We start from the raw sequence: 19022 nt of genomic DNA on the forward strand, positions 1-19022 counted from the left end.
ATTGAAATCATCCAGTGGAAAGAAATCATTTGATGATGATGCAGGTGACAGAGGACATAGTTGTTGGAGAGGTGTCTTTGAATAGACCACAGGATGCTCAGAATGGACAGACCAGTGTTAACCAAGGTTAGACTTTTACCAGGGAAATAAAATAAAGGGAAAAAAGGCAAAAGGAGTTGAGGGCTTATGCAAGGAGCGATTGTCATAATAGACCTTTACCAGGTCAGGAAAAGAGTGAGTGGCAGTGAAAAGAGGTCTGTGGAGTGTGAGTCTTCCCTTGGGACCAAGAATTTATTGGAGTTGGGATGCTAGAGGAAGTAAGTTAGGAAGTTAGGAGGTAGTGGTCAGAGAGTGAGAACTTGAAAGTGAGATTATAAAGAGATGTGGTTACTGGTAATTACAAGGGTGAGTATGACTGGTTGAGTGGCTGAGAGAGGACTGGGGACAAAAAATTAAAGGAGAGGAGGTCAGGGAGCTGAGAGCACACAGCATTGATAACTGTCTATGTGGGTGTTGAAATCACCAAGAATTACGAGAAAAGTATCATTAGAAAGAATGACAGTGAGCCAGGAGCTAAAGCCTTGAAGGAATAAGAGGGAACTTAGTGTAAATGAAAATGTTTAGAAGGCAAGAAATGTTCTATTAAGTGTAGGTGATGTTATTAATAAAACACTGTAATATAAATATCTGTAGGTTAGTTTGCCATATAAGTATAGTAATACTTTGAATCAAACACTGTAACATAAATATCTCTAGGTTACAAATTTCCATTTATGAAGTAATAATGTTTCTGAATGACCAATAAGTGATATTTAGATCAAATGAAAATATTCATGCCCCCAATCTTTCATTTAAAAACTCTGAAATTTTCTACAGAATTATAGTAAAAGATATGCTTTTTTAGTACAGTGTGGAATCAGCTGATAAATAATTTTTTCCAACATGGATAAATAGATATGGTATGTAAGAATGTTTTTTTATCATACAATAGATTTGATATATAAATGTGCCACCCGGTAATAACCGGGCACAGATGTAAAGTATATGAGCAATATTTTCAACAAATAAAAATGTGATTACTCAAGAAGTTTAATTAAAGTAAATTAATTAAATTATTGTTATCGCGAGTATTTCAAATGTAATTTATTTTTATTTATTAAAGAATCCTAAAAAGTATCAGCTGTATGGTCTCTTAGAGGATTTATTAGAATACTTCATGGTAACATTATTATAATTGAATCACAGCCTCTTAAATCAGATGATCATGTTACGATTGCTGCAAATGGACACACACTTCAAATAAAGGAGGCTCAAATATCAGATACTGGACGCTATACTTGTGTAGCATCTAACATTGCAGGTGAAGATGAACTGGATTTTGATGTGAATATACAAGGTAATGATAAGATGCTTATTGTGTATAATTTAACTTATATGATCTATCAAAGCAATGAAAAAGAGATTCGACTTATTTTATTTTACTTTTTTTAAATATAATTTATTGTCAAATTGGCTTACAGATAACACCCAGTGCTCACTGGTTTATTTTAAATACGTATCTTTCTGTTGACAATAAAAAAAAATTCATTATTGAACACTGGAACTTGAGAAATTGGGGAAGAAATAATACATTATTCAGGGTTACTTCTATTATTTTTATGTTTCCTTCTGGTATCTTTTTGTAAGGTATACTTCATTTATAAATTAGGGTCACATGATACAGACTTTTCTATTACATGGGCTTTCCCCTAATATTTTTTTCATGAAGGTTTTGTTTGATAGCATTTACATGGAAGGCAAGAAAGTAGTAAAGTATGGAATTTTAAATGGTCAGACTTGAAATTGAATGATGATTTAGGCTCTTACAAACTTTTTGACTTGGGCAAGTTACATAAATATTTTAAGCCTTGGTTTCCATGTTTTGAAATTAATGCCTTAATTTAAAAGGGCTCCTGGGTGGCTCAGTCATTTTAGAGTTCAACTCTTGATTTTGGCTCAGGTCATGATCTCACAGTTGGTGGGTTCGAGCCCTGTGTCAGGCTCCACACAGTCCTAAATAACATAAAATATGTAAAAGTTTCAGGCGCTAGGGTGGCTCAGTCAGTTAAGCAACCAACCCTTGATTTCGGCTCAGGTGATGATCCCACTGTCCTGGGATCGAGCCCCATGTTGGCTCCACACTGAGCATGGATCCTACTTAAGATTCTCTCTCTCTCTCTCTCTCTCTCTCTCTCTCTCTCTCTCTCTCTCTCCCTCTCTCCCTCTCTCCCTCTCTCCCTCTCTCCCTCTCCCTCTGTCTCTCCCTTTCTCTCCCTCTCTCCCCCCCTCTCTCCCTCTTCCTCTCCCTCTCTTCCTCTGCCCCTCCCCTACTTGCGTGTGAGCGTACACACTCTCTCTCTCTAAAATAAATAATAAAATAAAAAAGTATGTAAAACTCTTAGAAAAACGTTTAAGAAGTGGTACCTGCTATAGTTGTTGATATTGTTACTTTTGTGCTTTTATATGCTTTTTATAACATGCTCTTTAATAATGTACCCATTTTATCAGTTGAGTATTAAAATATGCATTTAACTACACTTCTATTGTTGAATGTCTAGGTTGTTTCCAAGTTTTCACTACTCATGTGATGCTTCACGGAACATCTTTATACATAAAACTTTTGGACATCTGTGGTTTTTCATAAGTTACTAATAGTGGAAATTTTAGGTCAAGTGTTGTACACTTTTTTAATACTTTTGATGTGCAGGAAAATTGCCTTCTAGAAAGTTCATGCTTGTCCCTCAGAAATGTTTGAGAATGTCCTATTATTTTTGCTAATGCAGTTATTAATCCTGATTGCATAACTTCTTTAGTCTTCTTAGACAAATCATTGGCAAATGATCTCTGTTGAGCTGGAATTTTTTTAATGGTTCCTCAAAATTTAGTTTTTCCCACTATGATCATATTCCTAGCCATGCATATTATGGCATATCTTCCCTGAAAATAGGCCTCTTCATCTTCTAAGACCTTTAACAGGGAGAGCAAAGCATGAGCATGGCATTTTGAGCCCCATATTTCTTGTTCTTCCACATGAAAACCAACTCTGACTCCTGTCTACTACATTTTTTGGCTCAGGACTCGAGTTGGTAGGTGTGTAAGTACTGGAAAATATTTTCGCATTGTCTAATTTATTACATTTACAGGCAAGAAAATGCCTGTAATACAGGCCTGAAAATACAGGCAAGATCTTTGTTTAATTAACCCGAGCATTCACATGTGTCTAACATGTCGTGTCTTTCCTCCATAGTTCCTCCAAGTTTTCAGAAACTCTGGGAAATAGGAAATATGCTGGATGCTGGCAGGAGTGGTGAAGCCAAGGATGTGATCATCAACAATCCCATTTCCCTTTACTGTGAAACAAATGCTGCTCCTCCCCCAACACTGACATGGTACAAAGATGGCCGCCCTCTGACCTCCAACGATAGAGTGTTGATTCTACCAGGTAATGATGGCTATGAACCGAGTGAAACGTGGGGTCTTTGCCAAGTGTGTTTCTCCTTATTTATTAGTTCAGTTGAGTTGATCAGCTTTCTGGCCATGTAATTTAACCGACACAAGCTGCCAAATGCCCCTCGTATCTGTGAACCTTCAAGCTAAGAGTGTAGGCTGAGAATTTGACAATGGGCCGGCATACCTTAGGTTATTTTCAGATCTGCTACAGGATCATTCTATCAACTTAAGAAGTTCTTTGGCTTCCTTCACACTCCATGTCTCTAATGGTGTGATGAGATCATCAGTTCAGTTTCTACACATTATTAATGATAAATTCTAAAATCTGCTTGCAAATAGTTGCTATTCACTTTATTAAATGCATTTTTCATAAATCAATAGTTATGATTATTAATTTCAAATATTTTAGTTATTGCATGGTTTATTGATGGAAAAGAAGATGTTTAAATTGTTGTGGAATTAATAACCTTTTCAAGGCTTCTCTTTTAACAAACATTCAAAGAAGCTTGTCAAAATTTACCAAATTGTACACTTAAGGTCAGTGTAGTCCATGGCCTGTAAACTTGATTTCAATGAAATAAAAGACTGTCTTGAAAAAATTTTTAAAAAGGTGACTAAATACAAATGTTAGCTAAATGTTGTGATACATGATCTGAAATTGGATGTAGGCTTGGAGGAAATTTTTTATAAAAGATTGTAACAATAATGAAATTTCAATACGAACTGTGAGTTCAATAGTAGTTTTGTGTTGATTTTAAATCTCCTTATTTTGATCACTGTATTATGATTATATAAGGGATCATTCTTGTCCTTATGAAATACAGATTTATGAATATTTAGGGGGAAAAGGGCACCATGTTTCCAACTTACTCTCAAATGGTTCAGAAAAAAGACTGTATGTATGTATGTATGTATGTATGTATGTATAAATAAATAAATAAATAAATAAATAAAATATATAGAGAGAACTAAAATAACTGGAATGAAATATAAATGGTAAACATAGGTAAAAATTTGTTACACAATTATTGAAACTTTGAGTTTGAAAATATATCTGTGAAATGTTTTAAAAATATGCACTTATTCTTTTAAATCTGTATGTATTATAATATACTTTATAACTTTTGCATCACTGGCTCTTACTTTCTCAAACCTGTACCTGCCTCAAACATTGTAAACTTCTTTTACATATGTTCAAAACTGTAAAATTAAGAAGTCACTACATAATAACGTTCCACATGGAATATGATGAGACAGAGAGAGCAACATTACCCTCTTGGGAAGAAATAACACGAGCTATTTGTCTCTCAGGAGATGTGATTCATATATTGGATCACTTATCAATAATGCAGTGTTTGTTATAAAAATGGTATGTCAGATTAAAACTGAACCATTAGATGAAATAAGAACCTTGAAAGAAAATGTAAGGAAGTCATTAGACCTGAAAAACTGCATCTCTGTTTATGACCAGTGTTCACTCTAGGATTTAGAGAAGTAAATATATTGGGATCTGTTTTCAGGTGGGCGAGTGTTGCAGATTCCCCGAGCTAAAGTAGAAGATGCAGGGAGATATACATGTGTGGCTGTGAATGAGGCCGGAGAAGATTCCCTTCAGTATGACGTTCGTGTACTCTGTGAGTCTTTGTTTGTTGTGTGTTCTTTCACTCAAAAAAATTTTTGGAGGAACTAATGTTTGCACGATGTTGCACTGAGCACTTTAAAGACTGTAAAGATAATCAGAAAGTGATAGTGCTACTGAGGAATTAATTATCTTATACAAATTGAGAACACATTAGTTAGGACTCCTCAAGTGTCAGGTAACAAACTGGCTTCAACTAAAAAGAAGAGAATTCATTGACTCAGAAGGCGAAAGAGTCCCAGGGTAGATCTGACTTACATCATAACTGATTTCTGTGGCTCAAAAGAGGTCAAGCAGATTTAACCTTCCTCTTTCTCTCGGTTTTGTTTTTTTCTACTAGCATCACTCTCCGGGGGGGAGGGGATCCCCCAGATTGACAAGTTGGCCCCCAGGAGCTCTACTCTTACAACTTTCTAATTTCACATCCAAATGAAAGCCTTTCTTAGTATTTACAACTGAAGTCCTAGAATTGGATTTTCATGGCTTTAATTGGCCAAGCATGAATCACATTTCTACCTCTGAATCAATCATAGCAGCTAAGCGGGCTGTTTAAGGCCTAGTTTATGTGCCTATCCTTAGACTGCAGTGATCTCCATCTGAATGCATGAACTGAGAATGGAAGAAGTATTGTACCTTGAAGAGAAAAGAGAGGTGATGTCACTAGAAGCAGAAATAAGTAGTTGCTTCCATTAGAAGAGACTGCTCTAGAGAGGTGGCAGTGGGAATGTACAGGACGCCATCAGCATGAAAGAGTTTAGATTTTATTCTGAGTGATTAAGAAAATGGTGGCAAGAATAATAAAAGATGTAGGAAAACAACATTATTTGGGAAGAAGGAAGTCAATTTTGTTTTGGACATGTTGAATTTGGCATGTTACAAGATAAAGATACCTAGGTATAATATTGAAAGGGTCGTTGGAAATAAGAAACTTCAGCACAGAGAGAGACTGAACTAAGAATGTAGATTTGATAGTTATCCACAAACAGGTGACATTCAAAGGCATGAGATTTCCAACAGCAAGGCTTATAGATAGAGTAGGAGAAGATGAAAAGAAGTTTGTGGTGGGATTGTTAACAAGTAGGGAAAAGGAAAAGGAAAACAGAGTTAGAGAAGAAACAATCTGAGAAGTTCATGAAAAGCAGTAAACTACATACTATTCTATCACAGAATCCAAGGCATGGAAATGGTTATCAAGAAATGGATCTAATATTGACCGCTAAAGCAAATTTAAGAAAAGTAAAACTGAAAAAGTCCATTTAGCTTTAAAACTAAGAAAACATTGATATGATTCAAAAGATTGATTTAGATACTGTGGTATGGTACAAAGAAAGCCACAGGACAAAAGGATTAATCTTGAGCAACTAATCAGAAAGAAAACAAATATAGAGTAGTATTAAGACATTTTGCAGAGGATGGAAGAAATGGAGTAGAATTTTAGGACAAACAGCTTGTTTGAGAAAACATATTTAAGAAAGATTTGAGCTTGCTTATAGACCACAGAAGGTGATCCAACAGAATGGGACAAATTAAAATTTCAAGTGTGTGTGTGGATGGGGGAGGGTGGTGTGCAGGAATTGATGGACCAAGACCCTAGAACAGGTGAAAAATTCAATCTAGGAACCAAGAGGGGTTAATTAGTCTTTCGTGGTAATGAATTGCCATTCATTGGAATGGTTAGGAGAGAAATGGGGAAATGCATATCAAATGTCTTTAGTCCTTTTCATTAAGTATGAGAGCAAGAAAAACAGTGGCAGGGGTGTTTGGGTCTGCAGAAAACAGAGAAGTTTAGTAATTACCACCATAGAGGATGTGATAGACAGTCAACTGTTGAAATTAGAGCCATGTGGCTCAGTTATTCCTTTCTGCAGCCACCCTTCCTTCCACAGCATCCCCAGTAACCTGGAGGTAGAGGTAAAATAATAATAATAATAATAATAATAATAATAATAATAATAATAATTAGTGTGCTCTATCTGGGTGGGGCGGGGTTGTGCCACAAGGTAAACAGGTATATATTGTGGAAGCACTGGAGGGCGGAAACTAGTGAGACAGAGCACCACCAAAATGACCCCTATGAGGTCTGGGCAGGGCAAGAGGGAAAATGATGGAATTTAGCTGATGGGTTGATTATAAGTGAGGAAAGATTAGAAAGGCTAGAGTTTTCAGTGCAAACAAAGAGCAGCTTAGGAAGGAAGCCTGAAAAGAGGTGGAAGAAAGAACACTAGAGTTCCAAATTCATATATTTGACAAGTATCTGTTCATTGCTCAATTATGTGCCAGGCACTAAGGACATAGTAGTGAATATCCTAGACATTGGTCCTTCTTCAGGGAGCTTATAACTTGCAAAGGGAAGAGGTGTTAATATTGAGTGGTCCAAGGTATGGCTGTCTAGGACTGGCTGACGTGGAGTAGAGATGAACTAATTAGGGTTGGATGGGTCATCAAGATAGACCTTAAAGTCTGTGAGATAGTGGTAAGAAAAAAAAGAAAATCAGTACTAACATCACCAAGAAGTGTGAAGGAGTATCCTAGACCACATGACTTAATTTGACCTAAGTTTGGAAAGAGTTTAGGGCACAGTGGAAGAATCTGATAAAGAAGCAAGATAATGTGGTATTGGGAAGGACTGGGAGTCAGTTAAATTGAAATGGAACCTGGGGGGTGAGTACTCAAAGGTAGATGTTCATCCCTTCAGGCTATTTTAATTAAGAGGAAGTTGCACAGCATGATGGAGATAAGTTTAGAGAGCTGGAACAAAACAAAAAATAGAAACTGTACTCAAAATTCTGTCTAAATTAGGGATGTTTCACAGTGTTTGAGGCTCACCTTCTGTGTGCTACTCCAAGGTTCTCTACTGAGAATGATTCTGAATGGTGTAAGCCAGCTGATGGGTCAACACAGCTGGAGGAGCAGGTCAAAGAAAGAGCTCTGGACCTCTGGGACTTCCAGGACCTCCGGGATCTCCTGATGGTTCAGCCCCAGGCAGAAGTTGAGGAAAACATAGAATCTTTATGTCCCAACGTCCCATTTGTTTAGTTTTCCTGGTATTGGGGTTAGTGACAGGCGCATTTAATCTGAAGTTCAAGTTCAGTTTTTACTAATCTGCAGTTCAAGTTATATTTTATGTTATCTAGAGTATAGTAAAAATCATATAACTTTGAATGTGAAAAATTGCATTTAAAGTAACATTGAAATTCTAATATGTACCTTGTAGCCTTGGTTATTTTCTTTACAGACTTTCAGTTTAGTTTTTGAAAGACCCAAATACCACAGGACTGTATCTACATTAAATATATAGTCTTTACTGATTGCTAAAGTTATGGTACATTATAAGAGAATGAAACAAAATAGCTAAGCTTTCCAAATAAAATAAAATGATTATTCACTTCGAAGATAAATTTTCTACATTTACAACAGCAAGCCAATACATGTGTTTCTAGTTTATGAAACATTTCCATTTTTTAAAATTTTATGGGTAATGTGATTTTTCATAATGGATTAGTCTAACATAAGATAGGTATGCACCTGGATTCTGTGGTATTATTTTAAGTGCAAATGAATATATGTAGGAAAATCTAGAATGTGACTCCTCAAACTTTAGTGTACATCAAGATCACCTGAACAAATTTCTTGGCCTCTCTAAAGATGCCCATTGAAGAGGTCTGAGTGGGCCCCCCAAATTTGTCTCTAACCACGCTCCCAGATGATGCTGATACCATGGACACTGAGGCTGCAGAAACACACTTTAAGAAGCCCAGATAATTCCCTTGCAAAATGAAACCAAATCTGTACATTCCAAATACACTTTAAAGATGTAATTGATCTGGCTTGTCTAGGTGACCAGACTTAAATATTCACTCATGCAGATTCTACTTGTATGTATGCTTGAAAACCCAGAAGGCATAGTGGAAGGGGCTGAGAGAGAAACAAGGTCAGATAATTTGGAGAAGGATTGGGATTGAGCTAAATGGGAATGAAAATCGTGGAAGAGGTTAGTCCAGGATAGGTAAACCCAAATTCACACCATTTTTATCATCACCCTAAGTTATTGGTGTAAAATGTTTCTTCTTCAACTTTGCTCTTCTGTTATCATGCCATACTTTTTTTTTTTAATTTTTTTTCAACATTTATTTATTTCCGGGACAGAGAGAGACAGAGCATGAACGGGGGAGGGGCAGAGAGAGAGGGAGACACAGAATCGGAAACAGGCTCCAGGCTCTGAGCCATCAGCCCAGAGCCCGACGCGGGGCTCGAACTCAGGGACCGCGAGATCGTGACCTGGCTGAAGTCGGACGCTTAACCGACTGCGCCACCCAGGCGCCCCAATCATGCCATACTTTTGAAAACTGCCACAAAATTAGAATAACTGAGAAAAGACCTTATCTCCTGTCATTATCTTTTTGTTGCAATCATTTATTAGTGCCACCGATTATTAAGGGAGCAAGTAGTGACCTTCCGGAAGAGGTCACCGTGCTGGTGAATAAGAAGACATTGATGGAGTGTTTATCCAGTGGCAGCCCCACACCAAAGAATTCCTGGCAAAAAGATGGACAGCCCTTGCTAGAAAATGGGCATCATAAATTTCTATCTAATGGAAGAATCCTTCAGGTAAAAGTAAAAAAATCTTATTTTTAAAAAGCTGTTTCACTTTGTATTTTATAAGAAGTCTTTTTCACTTTTAAAAGATACTTTTGTTGGTTTGTAAATATTATGTTTATAAAAATAACTAACCATAAGAAGAATGTAAAATAAAATTCTTTATTCTATACTCCCTACCAGAGGGGACCACTATTTTCTTTAAGTTTTTATTTAAATTCCAGTTAGTTAACATACAGGGTGATATTAGTTTCAGGTATATGATTTAGTGATTCAACACTTGTGTACAACACCCAGTGCTCTTCACAACAAGTTCCCTCCTTAATTTGCATCCTCTGTTTAACCCATCCCCCTACCCCTCTCCCCTCTGCTAACTATCAGTTTGTTCTCTAGAGTTGAGTCTGTTTCTTGGTTTGCCTCTTTCTGTTTTCCCTATGATCATTTGTTTTGTTTCTTCAGTTCCACATATGAGTGAAATCATATGGTATTTGTCTTTCAGAGGTGGCCACTATTACACTTTTGTGTGAATTCTTACAAAAATTGTCTGTACTTTTGACATATGCACACCCCTAAATTTACTACAACACAGACCTTGTGATAAAAACCACATTATAAGTAAATTATTATAATCCTTTCTGTAGTCTATTTCTGATGATAAAATCCCAGGTGGTGTAAGGTTCCCTGTAGATCAACACTTCCCCTGTGTTAGTAAAGAATTGGTAATAAATGATGAAAACCACATAAATATCCCAAATTGCTGTTCACTAATGGCCATGTGTATATTTTTCTTGGGTGCCTTGGTGGCTCAGTTGGTTAAGCATCCAACTTAGGCTCAGGTCATGATCTCGTGGTTCATGGGCTCAAGCCCTGCGTCCGGCTCTATGCTGACAGCTTGGAACCTGGAGGCTGTTTCAGATTCTGTGTCTTCCTCTCTCTCTGCCCCTCCACACCCCCACCTCTCAAAAATAAATAAACATTAATTCTTTTAATTTGCCTTTTCTGATTGGAAATCTTTGTAAATAAATATTTGATTGACCTAATAAAAGCTGGCATCAGCACTATTATGCACAAAAATTTCTTTTTCTTGTGCTCATCTGGTATTAATCAGAAAAGGTATGTGATATTTATTCGGAAACATAATGATGAATATGAAAAGTTGCTTTATTAAAAGTTTCAGTTGAAATGTCTTCATCTTTTTCCTTAGATTCTGAACACTCAAATAACAGATATCGGCAGGTATGTGTGTATTGCTGAGAACAGAGCTGGGAGTGCCAAACAATATTTTAACCTCAATGTTCACGGTAAGAGCTCAGTTCCAATAACGTTTCTTAGCATACGCTGGAAAAAGCATGAAAACTGTGTTTTGGATTATGTGGACTTCTTTTGTATTTTTCACTTGAACAATGTGTGGAGTCTGCATTTATTCAATCTCCTATGTTCTTCCCATCACAACCAGTAGGATTATAAAGTACAAATCTTCTAGGAAGCCTGTTATTATACTATTTCAGTCCCTTAGGATAAACTAGTTACTTTGAAAGTGAAAAAGAATCAAAATTTGAAATTCCCCCAAATTTTATGTTTTTATGAAGTTAGACCCAAATATAGCTCTTCTACTTATAAAAATTTGCCCACTAACCCTGATCGGAACCAGTTTGTGTCCTCAAAAGTAGAATTCATGTTGAGTTATATCCTCTAGTACCATTAGGTATACTCCCTGGAAAAGAAAAAGTCATTTGCGTAGTTAAATAATTCTCAAAATCCATCAGTACACCTATATGCTAGACACTGCATAAATACTAATTTTTTGGTAAAAAGCTATTGAGATACTATTTAGGCAAGTGTGGAAAAAAAGAAAGCAGTTGGATGTCAACTGCAAATGATTAATCCTATTTTCATGACCCACATCTGTTTGGGAATATTAAATTGGAAATGGTGAACTATCATCGTAAAAGATTTCCTTTGCATGTGGGATGCACACACAGAATTCTAGCCCATGTTGGAAATAGCTGAAATTTGACATTTCATAAAAAATTTCTCCCTCCAAAATACTTTTATTTAGCATCATGGATGTTCTTCCTTGGTGTGATTTGTAGGGAATATTGGCGTCCAGCCTCGTTTGGTGTTTCTGTAACAAATATTTGAAACATTTTTATCTTTGTATTCCCAGTACCTAGCACAATGGGTAAAACACAGTAGGTGCTTAATAAATATCTTCACAATTTTTTTTAATTAGTACATCTAAGCAAAACACAAAACAATGTGCTGTGAATTCTCAGGAGTAATTAAATATGATCATTGTGAAAGCATACATTCTAATCTGTAAAGGGCAGTAGAGTAAATGTTGAAAATAAAAATGTTGATTATTTTTTGATTCCCAAAGCAGAATTAATTTTTCCTCCTCCATGTGATCAAAACCCCCATTATAGCAATTACATATATTGCCTTGTGTTAGTTATCTTTATGTCTGTATCTTCACCCCCAGTCCTACAACTTTATTATAGATGTTATAGGCAAATAGTCATTTCTTACAGATCTTGGTCTCCCTGAACCTATCTATAGTTGTTGTAGTTGCAAAATAAATAGTTGGTGTTTTTTCATATCCATTGCCTCTTCTTTTTTTAAGTCATTTTTTAATGTTTATTTGTTTTTGAGACAGAGAGAGAGTGCAGGCAGGAAAGGGGCAGAGAGAGAGGGAGACACAGGATCCAAAGCAGGCTCCAGGCTCCGAGCTGTCAGCACAGCTCTAACTCAGGAACTGCAAGACCATGACCTGAGCCAAAGTCTGATGGTTAACGCCCCCCATTGCTTCTTCCTAATGCACAGCAAAAACACCTGAAGTGGGAACCTTGCTTACCTGGAGAGGCGGCAGCCACTAGAGTTTACCCTTAAGGACTGGAGTTTGGGAGGGTGTTTCCTCATTCACCAGTTAATGATACTTTGAACCCCAATTACAGTCAGGAACCCATACTTAAAATTAGAAAATTCATTTTGGAGAGACATAATTTAAATTATCTTCACTTAAAACCATACCACTTGTTATATCCCACTACAACAATGCTTGCTTCTTTTGGACTCTGTCTGCGGGCCCTTGGGTTTTCAACTCTCTGTGTTCACTCTCCTTCGTGTCCAGCTTAACTGTTAATGGAAGAGCATTTCAGCCACCTCTCTTGGTCTTTTTATTGCTCTTGTTCAGTAAAAGCTCAGCTCTGCATCTAACAACACAACGTATTTTCCGCTTGATACCTACTAGGTGCTGTGCCAAGTTTTTACGTATGCTATTTCACTTAGTTATCTCAATAATCCCGGGTGGTTGGTACCATTTTATACCTCTTTTACAGATGAAAAGGCTGAGGTCTAGTGAGATTAAGTTACGTGCCCAAAGTTACAGAACTGGCAAATACAGTGCCAGGATTTTAACTTAGGTAGTCTCATTCTAGAGGTTTTAAACTTAGCTATTTTGCTGTGTTACCTCTCAGTAAATTCCACAGCTGACCATACCTGCACCTCTGACCATACCTGCACCTAGGTGGCTAACCATGGCTGGAGGAACTCTTGGAGTCAGGAACATCAGTGCCTATAAATTGATAGGTATCATCTTGAACTGGGCTCTCCATACTGCCTGGGCTCCTCCTCTTATGTCTGCTCCCTAGTGACTCTCTCTCACCTTCATCCCTCTCTTCAGATGACCCCTGGCTTAGCAGGCTCGGGCTGCCATAACAAAATGCCAGAAACTGTGTGACCTAAACAAGGGAAATTAATTTTCTCACTGTCTGGAGGCTGGAAAGTACAAAATCAAGGTTCCATCAGGGTTTGCTTTCTGGTAAAGGTTCTTGCTGGCTTGCTTTGGCCACTTTGTCCCCACGAGGCCTTTTCACTGAGCACACATGGCCAGAAAAGCAAGGAAACTCTCTGATGTCGCTTCTTATAGGGACAACAATCCTTAATATCAAGGCCTCACCCTTACAACCCCATTAAGCTTAATTATTTCCTTAAGGGTACCATTTCTAAATACAGCCACAGTGAGGGTCAGGGTTTCAGTATACGAATTGGGAGTGGAAGGGCAAGGCTGGGTATGTACACATTCAGTCCATAAACAGCCCCCCTCTCGCTTTCTGTCAGTAAATGCCCTCACCTCCTGTTTTACAGAGAAAAGAGAAGGCACAGCCCAGAAACCACCTCAAATTCCTACCATCAAATGGAGCATACTACCACCATCTTATTGCCACTTCTTTCCCCATTACCACAGAAGATCGAAGCATCCCTCTACCTTCCAAAGGCCAAAGACTAACTTGACTCTAGATCCCTGTCCACTGCCTCCTCCAAAATCTCATCATCTCCTCTCTTTCTCTTGAATATTGAAATTCTCCCTCTTTGTGGCTCCTTCCCAACAGCACTTAAATTTACTTATATCTTCCATTTTTAAACAACAACAAAATATTCCCCTTGGACTTAAACTTTCCCTTCAGCTGCCTCCCTCGCTTTCTCCCCAATTTCAAAACAAGCCTTTCTAATAACTGTATATATTTAATGTCTCCATTTTCTCGCTCCCACTCACTCATTCCACCACTGTATTCCAAATTTCACCTTCACATCACCAATGAAACTGCTCACTGAATTCATCAAATGACATCCTTATGTCCAAGAGGCACTTCCTGGATTTATCGTTTTTATTTCTGTGCATTTGACATTCTTGCCACTATCATTTTCAAATACACTCTTCTCTTTGGCTTTTGTGACACCTATACCCCTTATTTATACCCTGCCTTTTGGGTGTCATCCCTGACTCCTTCTCCTCTTCCTTAAATTTTACCCTCAAAACATCAAGTCCTAAAAATTCTATGAAATGTCCGTAAGTCCATTCACTTTTCTTAATCCTTTTTGACACCATCCCAGGCAGAGCTACCAACATCTGTCACACATTTTACAGCACTGGTCTCCTCACTGGCCTTTCTGAATCCCTTCTAGCCTCATAATTAGTTCTCTCCATGGTGGCCAGATTGATATCTTAATTTCTGATTAAAACACTCTTCAGCTCCCCATTCTTGAGGCTGTATTTCAGCATTCTTAATGAATGGGTCCCAGAGACCTTATAAGATCTTACCTTTGGGAGCGCCTGGGTGGCTCAGTCAGTTAAGTGTCTGACTTCGGCTCAGGTTTGATCTCACAGTCCGTGAGTTCGAGCCCCACGGCGGGCTCTGTGCTACAGCTCAGAGCCTGGAACCTGCTTCAGATTCTGTGTCTCCCTCTCTCTCTGCCCCTCCCCTGCTCATGCTCTATCTCTGTGTCTCAAAAATAAATAAACCTTAAAAAAAATGAAAAGAAAAAAGATCTTACCTTTGCTTAGTCCTTTAATTCTCTGTGCATCTCCCCTACTTTGTTCTTCAAACTCTGGTCACGCTAGTCTTCTAGGTGCTGTGTTCTTTTCTCCACTTGGACCTTTGTATATGCTGTGCCTTCTTTCTGGAAGTACACCCATTTTCTGTCTTTCGCTTAACTTATTCTTGTTCGTATTTCAGTATCTTCTTCAATGTCACTTCCTCCTCCTGATCCCCAGATTAGGATAGTTCCCTGTTGTTACCCACTCTTCTGATTGACTCTCATCACATTTGTAATTATGAGGCAGTATAGAACAGTGGCTAAGAATAAGGGCTCCTGAGCCAGACAACAGTCTTTAGGTCTCTTCCAGTAACTAGTTGTGAAGCCTTAGGCAAGATGCCAACTTTTCTGTCTCCACTTCCTTATCTCTAATATGAGGATAAGAACTGTATTTAACACATAAGGTTGTATGGGGAGTCAATAGTATATGTGAAATGTATGTGTGATGGTATTTGTGCAGTGTTTAGAACAGTGCCGAGCACAGCATATCCATTCAAAAAAATGTTAGCTGTTATTTTTAGTTCAATGTCTGTCTTTAATGTCAAACTATTAACTCTATGTGGGCATTATCTATTACATTTTCACACTGCATCAGCACTTAGCACAATGTCTGGAATACAGTAAATATATATATATATATATTTTTTTTTTTTTTTGGGACAGAGAGAGACAGAGCATGAACGGGGGAGGGGCAGAGAGAGAGGGAGACACAGAATCGGAAACAGGCTCCAGGCTCTGAGCCATCAGCCCAGAGCCCGACGCGGGGCTCGAACTCACGGACCGCGAGATCGTGACCTGGCTGAAGTCGGACGCTTAACCGACTGCGCCACCCAGGCGCCCCAACAGTAAATATTTAAAAAATGTCTAATAAATGAATGATGAATGAATATTAAAATTAATTAGTGGGTGAAAAATAAACAACCATGTGATAGTAAAAGAAATTTTGCCTTTTTGATGGTTTGCTTTTGTTTTTGATGTTGTTTTAAGACCTTCATCTTAGGGGCGCCTGGGTGGCGCAGTCGGTTAAGCGTCCGACTTCAGCCAGGTCACGATCTCGCGGTCCGGGAGTTCGAGCCCCGCGTCGGGCTCTGGGCTGATGGCTCAGAGCCTGGAGCCTGTTTCCGATTCTGTGTCTCCCTCTCTCTCTGCCCCTCCCCCATTCATGCTCTGTCTCTCTCTGTCCCAAAAATAAATAAACGTTGAAAAAAAAAATTTTTTTTTAAAAAAAGACCTTCATCTTAATATAATGAGTGTTCTGTTAATTGCATTCATGTCTCTCATCATTGGCATGAACAAGACCCATTTTTACTTTTATTTATTAATCAGTTCATTTTTATGCCCATTTCTTGCTCCTGTTTACCCTCTTCTTTCATAGAAAACCATTCGAATGTGTTAAGATGTTATACCATCTATGTCTGTGTATTCTTATAAAAATCTATTCCATTTACATATGTTTTAATATGCATAAATAGCATTGCATTATTAATCCTATTCTTTTTTATTCCACTTTTTCTTTGCACTGCTTTTGCTTTTGTAAATCTTTTTTTTGTTTTGAACAATAAACCATAACATTGTTTATTTCTTAAATTTTCTGCTCATCTTGAAAGTCACTTATTTACATCGTCAAAATAACCTGTATGATTTGTTGATAGACACCCTAAAATTAAATTTCTACTTTACTGTTGCTATATGCACTAAGATAAATCCTTAAATAAAAATGTAATATTAAATACAAGAATATTCAAATGTACTGAATAAAAAGTGCTGTTAGGTCTTTCTTTGTACATTAACAAACCCATATTAGGAATTGCCTGCTACATTTTATACATAAAATGCACAATAATTCTGTCTTTGAAAATTCTAGCATCCTCTTTCAATTGGGAAAAACAAAACTGATGGAAATTAGTTTGATGAGGGCATTAGGGAATTAGAAGAAAGACAGCAAAATAACAGTATCATTAAGTCAGTGTGTTAGCAGACTATGGTGATCAGGCTTATATTAACAAATTGGAATATGTATTGCTGATAATATCAGATTTCACTTTTAATATGTTTACTTTTATAGTTCCTCCAAGTGTCATCGGTCCTAACCCCGAAAATCTCACTGTTGTGGTGAACAATTTCATCTCTTTGACCTGTGAGGTCTCTGGTTTTCCACCTCCTGATCTCAGCTGGCTCAAGAATGAACAGCCTATCAAGCTAAATACAAATGCTCTCATTGTGCCTGGTAAGGAAGTTATTACTCTTAAAAGGTGGGCAAAACCTTCTCACTTTTCTCAATACAAATGGCATCAACTTAGTCTTTTCCCAAACTTTTGTTCCCTTTTTTTTTTTTAATGTTTATTTATTTTTGACAGAGGAGGAGAGAGTGTGCAAGCAGGGCAGGGGCAAAGAGAGAGGGGGACAGAGAATCCGAAGCAGGTTTCAGGCTCCATGCTGACAGCAGAGAGCCCCATGTGGGGCTTAAATTCATGAACTGTGAGATCATGACCTAAGCCGAAGTCAGATGTTTGACTGAGCCACCCAGGCCCCCCTATCTTGTTCCTTTTATTTGTTCACATTAAATGCCTCTCTTTACCCATTTGGGGCCATTAGGATAACATTGTACAGATTTATGGTTTTAGTGAGAATGTATAGTAACAAGGTCTACTTTCAAGAAATTGTGACATTTAGGAACAACCTGCGGGTGATAGACTCCTTGTGGGTGATAGACTAGTAAAAGGGTGATTTCATTGGATAAAATCAATGGTTGTTTTTAATCAATCCTAAAGCTCCTTGAGGATAGATAAATAGACCAACAGACAATTCTACACTGTGGGAGATTTAACATATCTTGACTATAGTGTAATTACTGTGTGCTCGCTAGAACCTGTATCAAACAGTTCTACTCTCTATGGTTACTGGAGAGAAAAAATTTCTGAATTTCTTCCTTTATAAGGAAGTAGAATAAATACTGAAATCAAAGGGAAAGGAAGGATCGAAGACACTCAATTCAATTTAGTTCTTTGCTTTTGAATAGGAAATCTCACTGTTAGAAAAAGGATATATTTTGATGTTTATCTTACTGACAGAAATAGTTATTAAAACAACTGCTAGAGGCACCTGGGTGGCTCAGTGGGTTATGCGTCCAACTCTTGATTTTTGCTCAGGTCATGATATCATGGTTCGTGGGTTCGATCTCCACATCAGGCTCTGCGCTGACAGTGTGGAGTCTGCTTAAAATTCTCTCTCTGTTTCTCTCTGCCCCTCTGCATACTCTTTCTCTCTCTCAAAAATAAATAAACATGTAAAACTAAATAAATAAAATAAAATAGAACAGCCTCTATGCCGCTCTTCAGTTTGCATTGTATTTGCCCACAGGTGGTCGAACTCTGCAAATTATTCGGGCCAAGGTATCTGATGGTGGTGAATACACTTGTATTGCTATCAACCAAGCTGGTGAAAGCAAGAAAAAAGTTTCCCTGACTGTCTATGGTTTGTCTTTATTCTCCTCATAAAATTCTTTCATTTTTAAACTAGTATTAGAGATTTTCTATCTCAGCATCTTAATGAAAAAACAAAAAAAATCCTTCTGCTCTTGTTTCCCTCCCTCAGTGCCCCCAAGCATTAAAGATCATGGCAGTGAGTCTCTTTCTGTAGTTAACATAAGAGAGGGGACCTCAGTGTCACTGGAGTGTGAGTCGAACGCCGTGCCCCCTCCAGTCATCACCTGGTATAAGAATGGGCAGATGATAACAGAATCCACTCGCTTGGAGATTTTAGCAGATGGACAAATGCTGCAGATCAAGGAAGCTGAGGTGCATCTTTTATTCTTGTTCGTGTGTCATGACTCCTTGGTGGGATTGTGGAAGAAAGCATTGGCAGTTGCATTCCCTTTACTGCAGTGACAAATAATTCTTATTTAAAAACAGCATCATCAATG

At 37.7% G+C, this 19022-nt stretch overlaps 1 protein-coding gene across 1 annotated transcript in view; it reads left to right on the forward strand.

Moving 5' to 3' along the window:
- HMCN1 (hemicentin 1) overlaps nucleotides 1-19022 on the forward strand; it is a 465916-nt gene that overhangs the window by 354005 nt on the left and 92889 nt on the right. Inside the window, exons 53-60 of the mRNA XM_047077306.1 lie at nucleotides 1246-1396; nucleotides 3287-3481; nucleotides 5010-5123; nucleotides 9549-9736; nucleotides 10929-11025; nucleotides 17166-17327; nucleotides 18461-18574; nucleotides 18695-18897. Of these exons, the coding sequence (XP_046933262.1) occupies nucleotides 1246-1396; nucleotides 3287-3481; nucleotides 5010-5123; nucleotides 9549-9736; nucleotides 10929-11025; nucleotides 17166-17327; nucleotides 18461-18574; nucleotides 18695-18897 (1224 nt within the window). The remainder of the gene's footprint in view (nucleotides 1-1245; nucleotides 1397-3286; nucleotides 3482-5009; nucleotides 5124-9548; nucleotides 9737-10928; nucleotides 11026-17165; nucleotides 17328-18460; nucleotides 18575-18694; nucleotides 18898-19022) is intronic.

Source organism: Lynx rufus, unplaced genomic scaffold (assembly GCF_022079265.1).
Source record: "Lynx rufus isolate CCGP_SWC_20201006 ecotype Redwood Valley unplaced genomic scaffold, mLynRuf1.p SCAF_15, whole genome shotgun sequence".
NCBI lineage: Eukaryota > Metazoa > Chordata > Mammalia > Carnivora > Felidae > Lynx > Lynx rufus.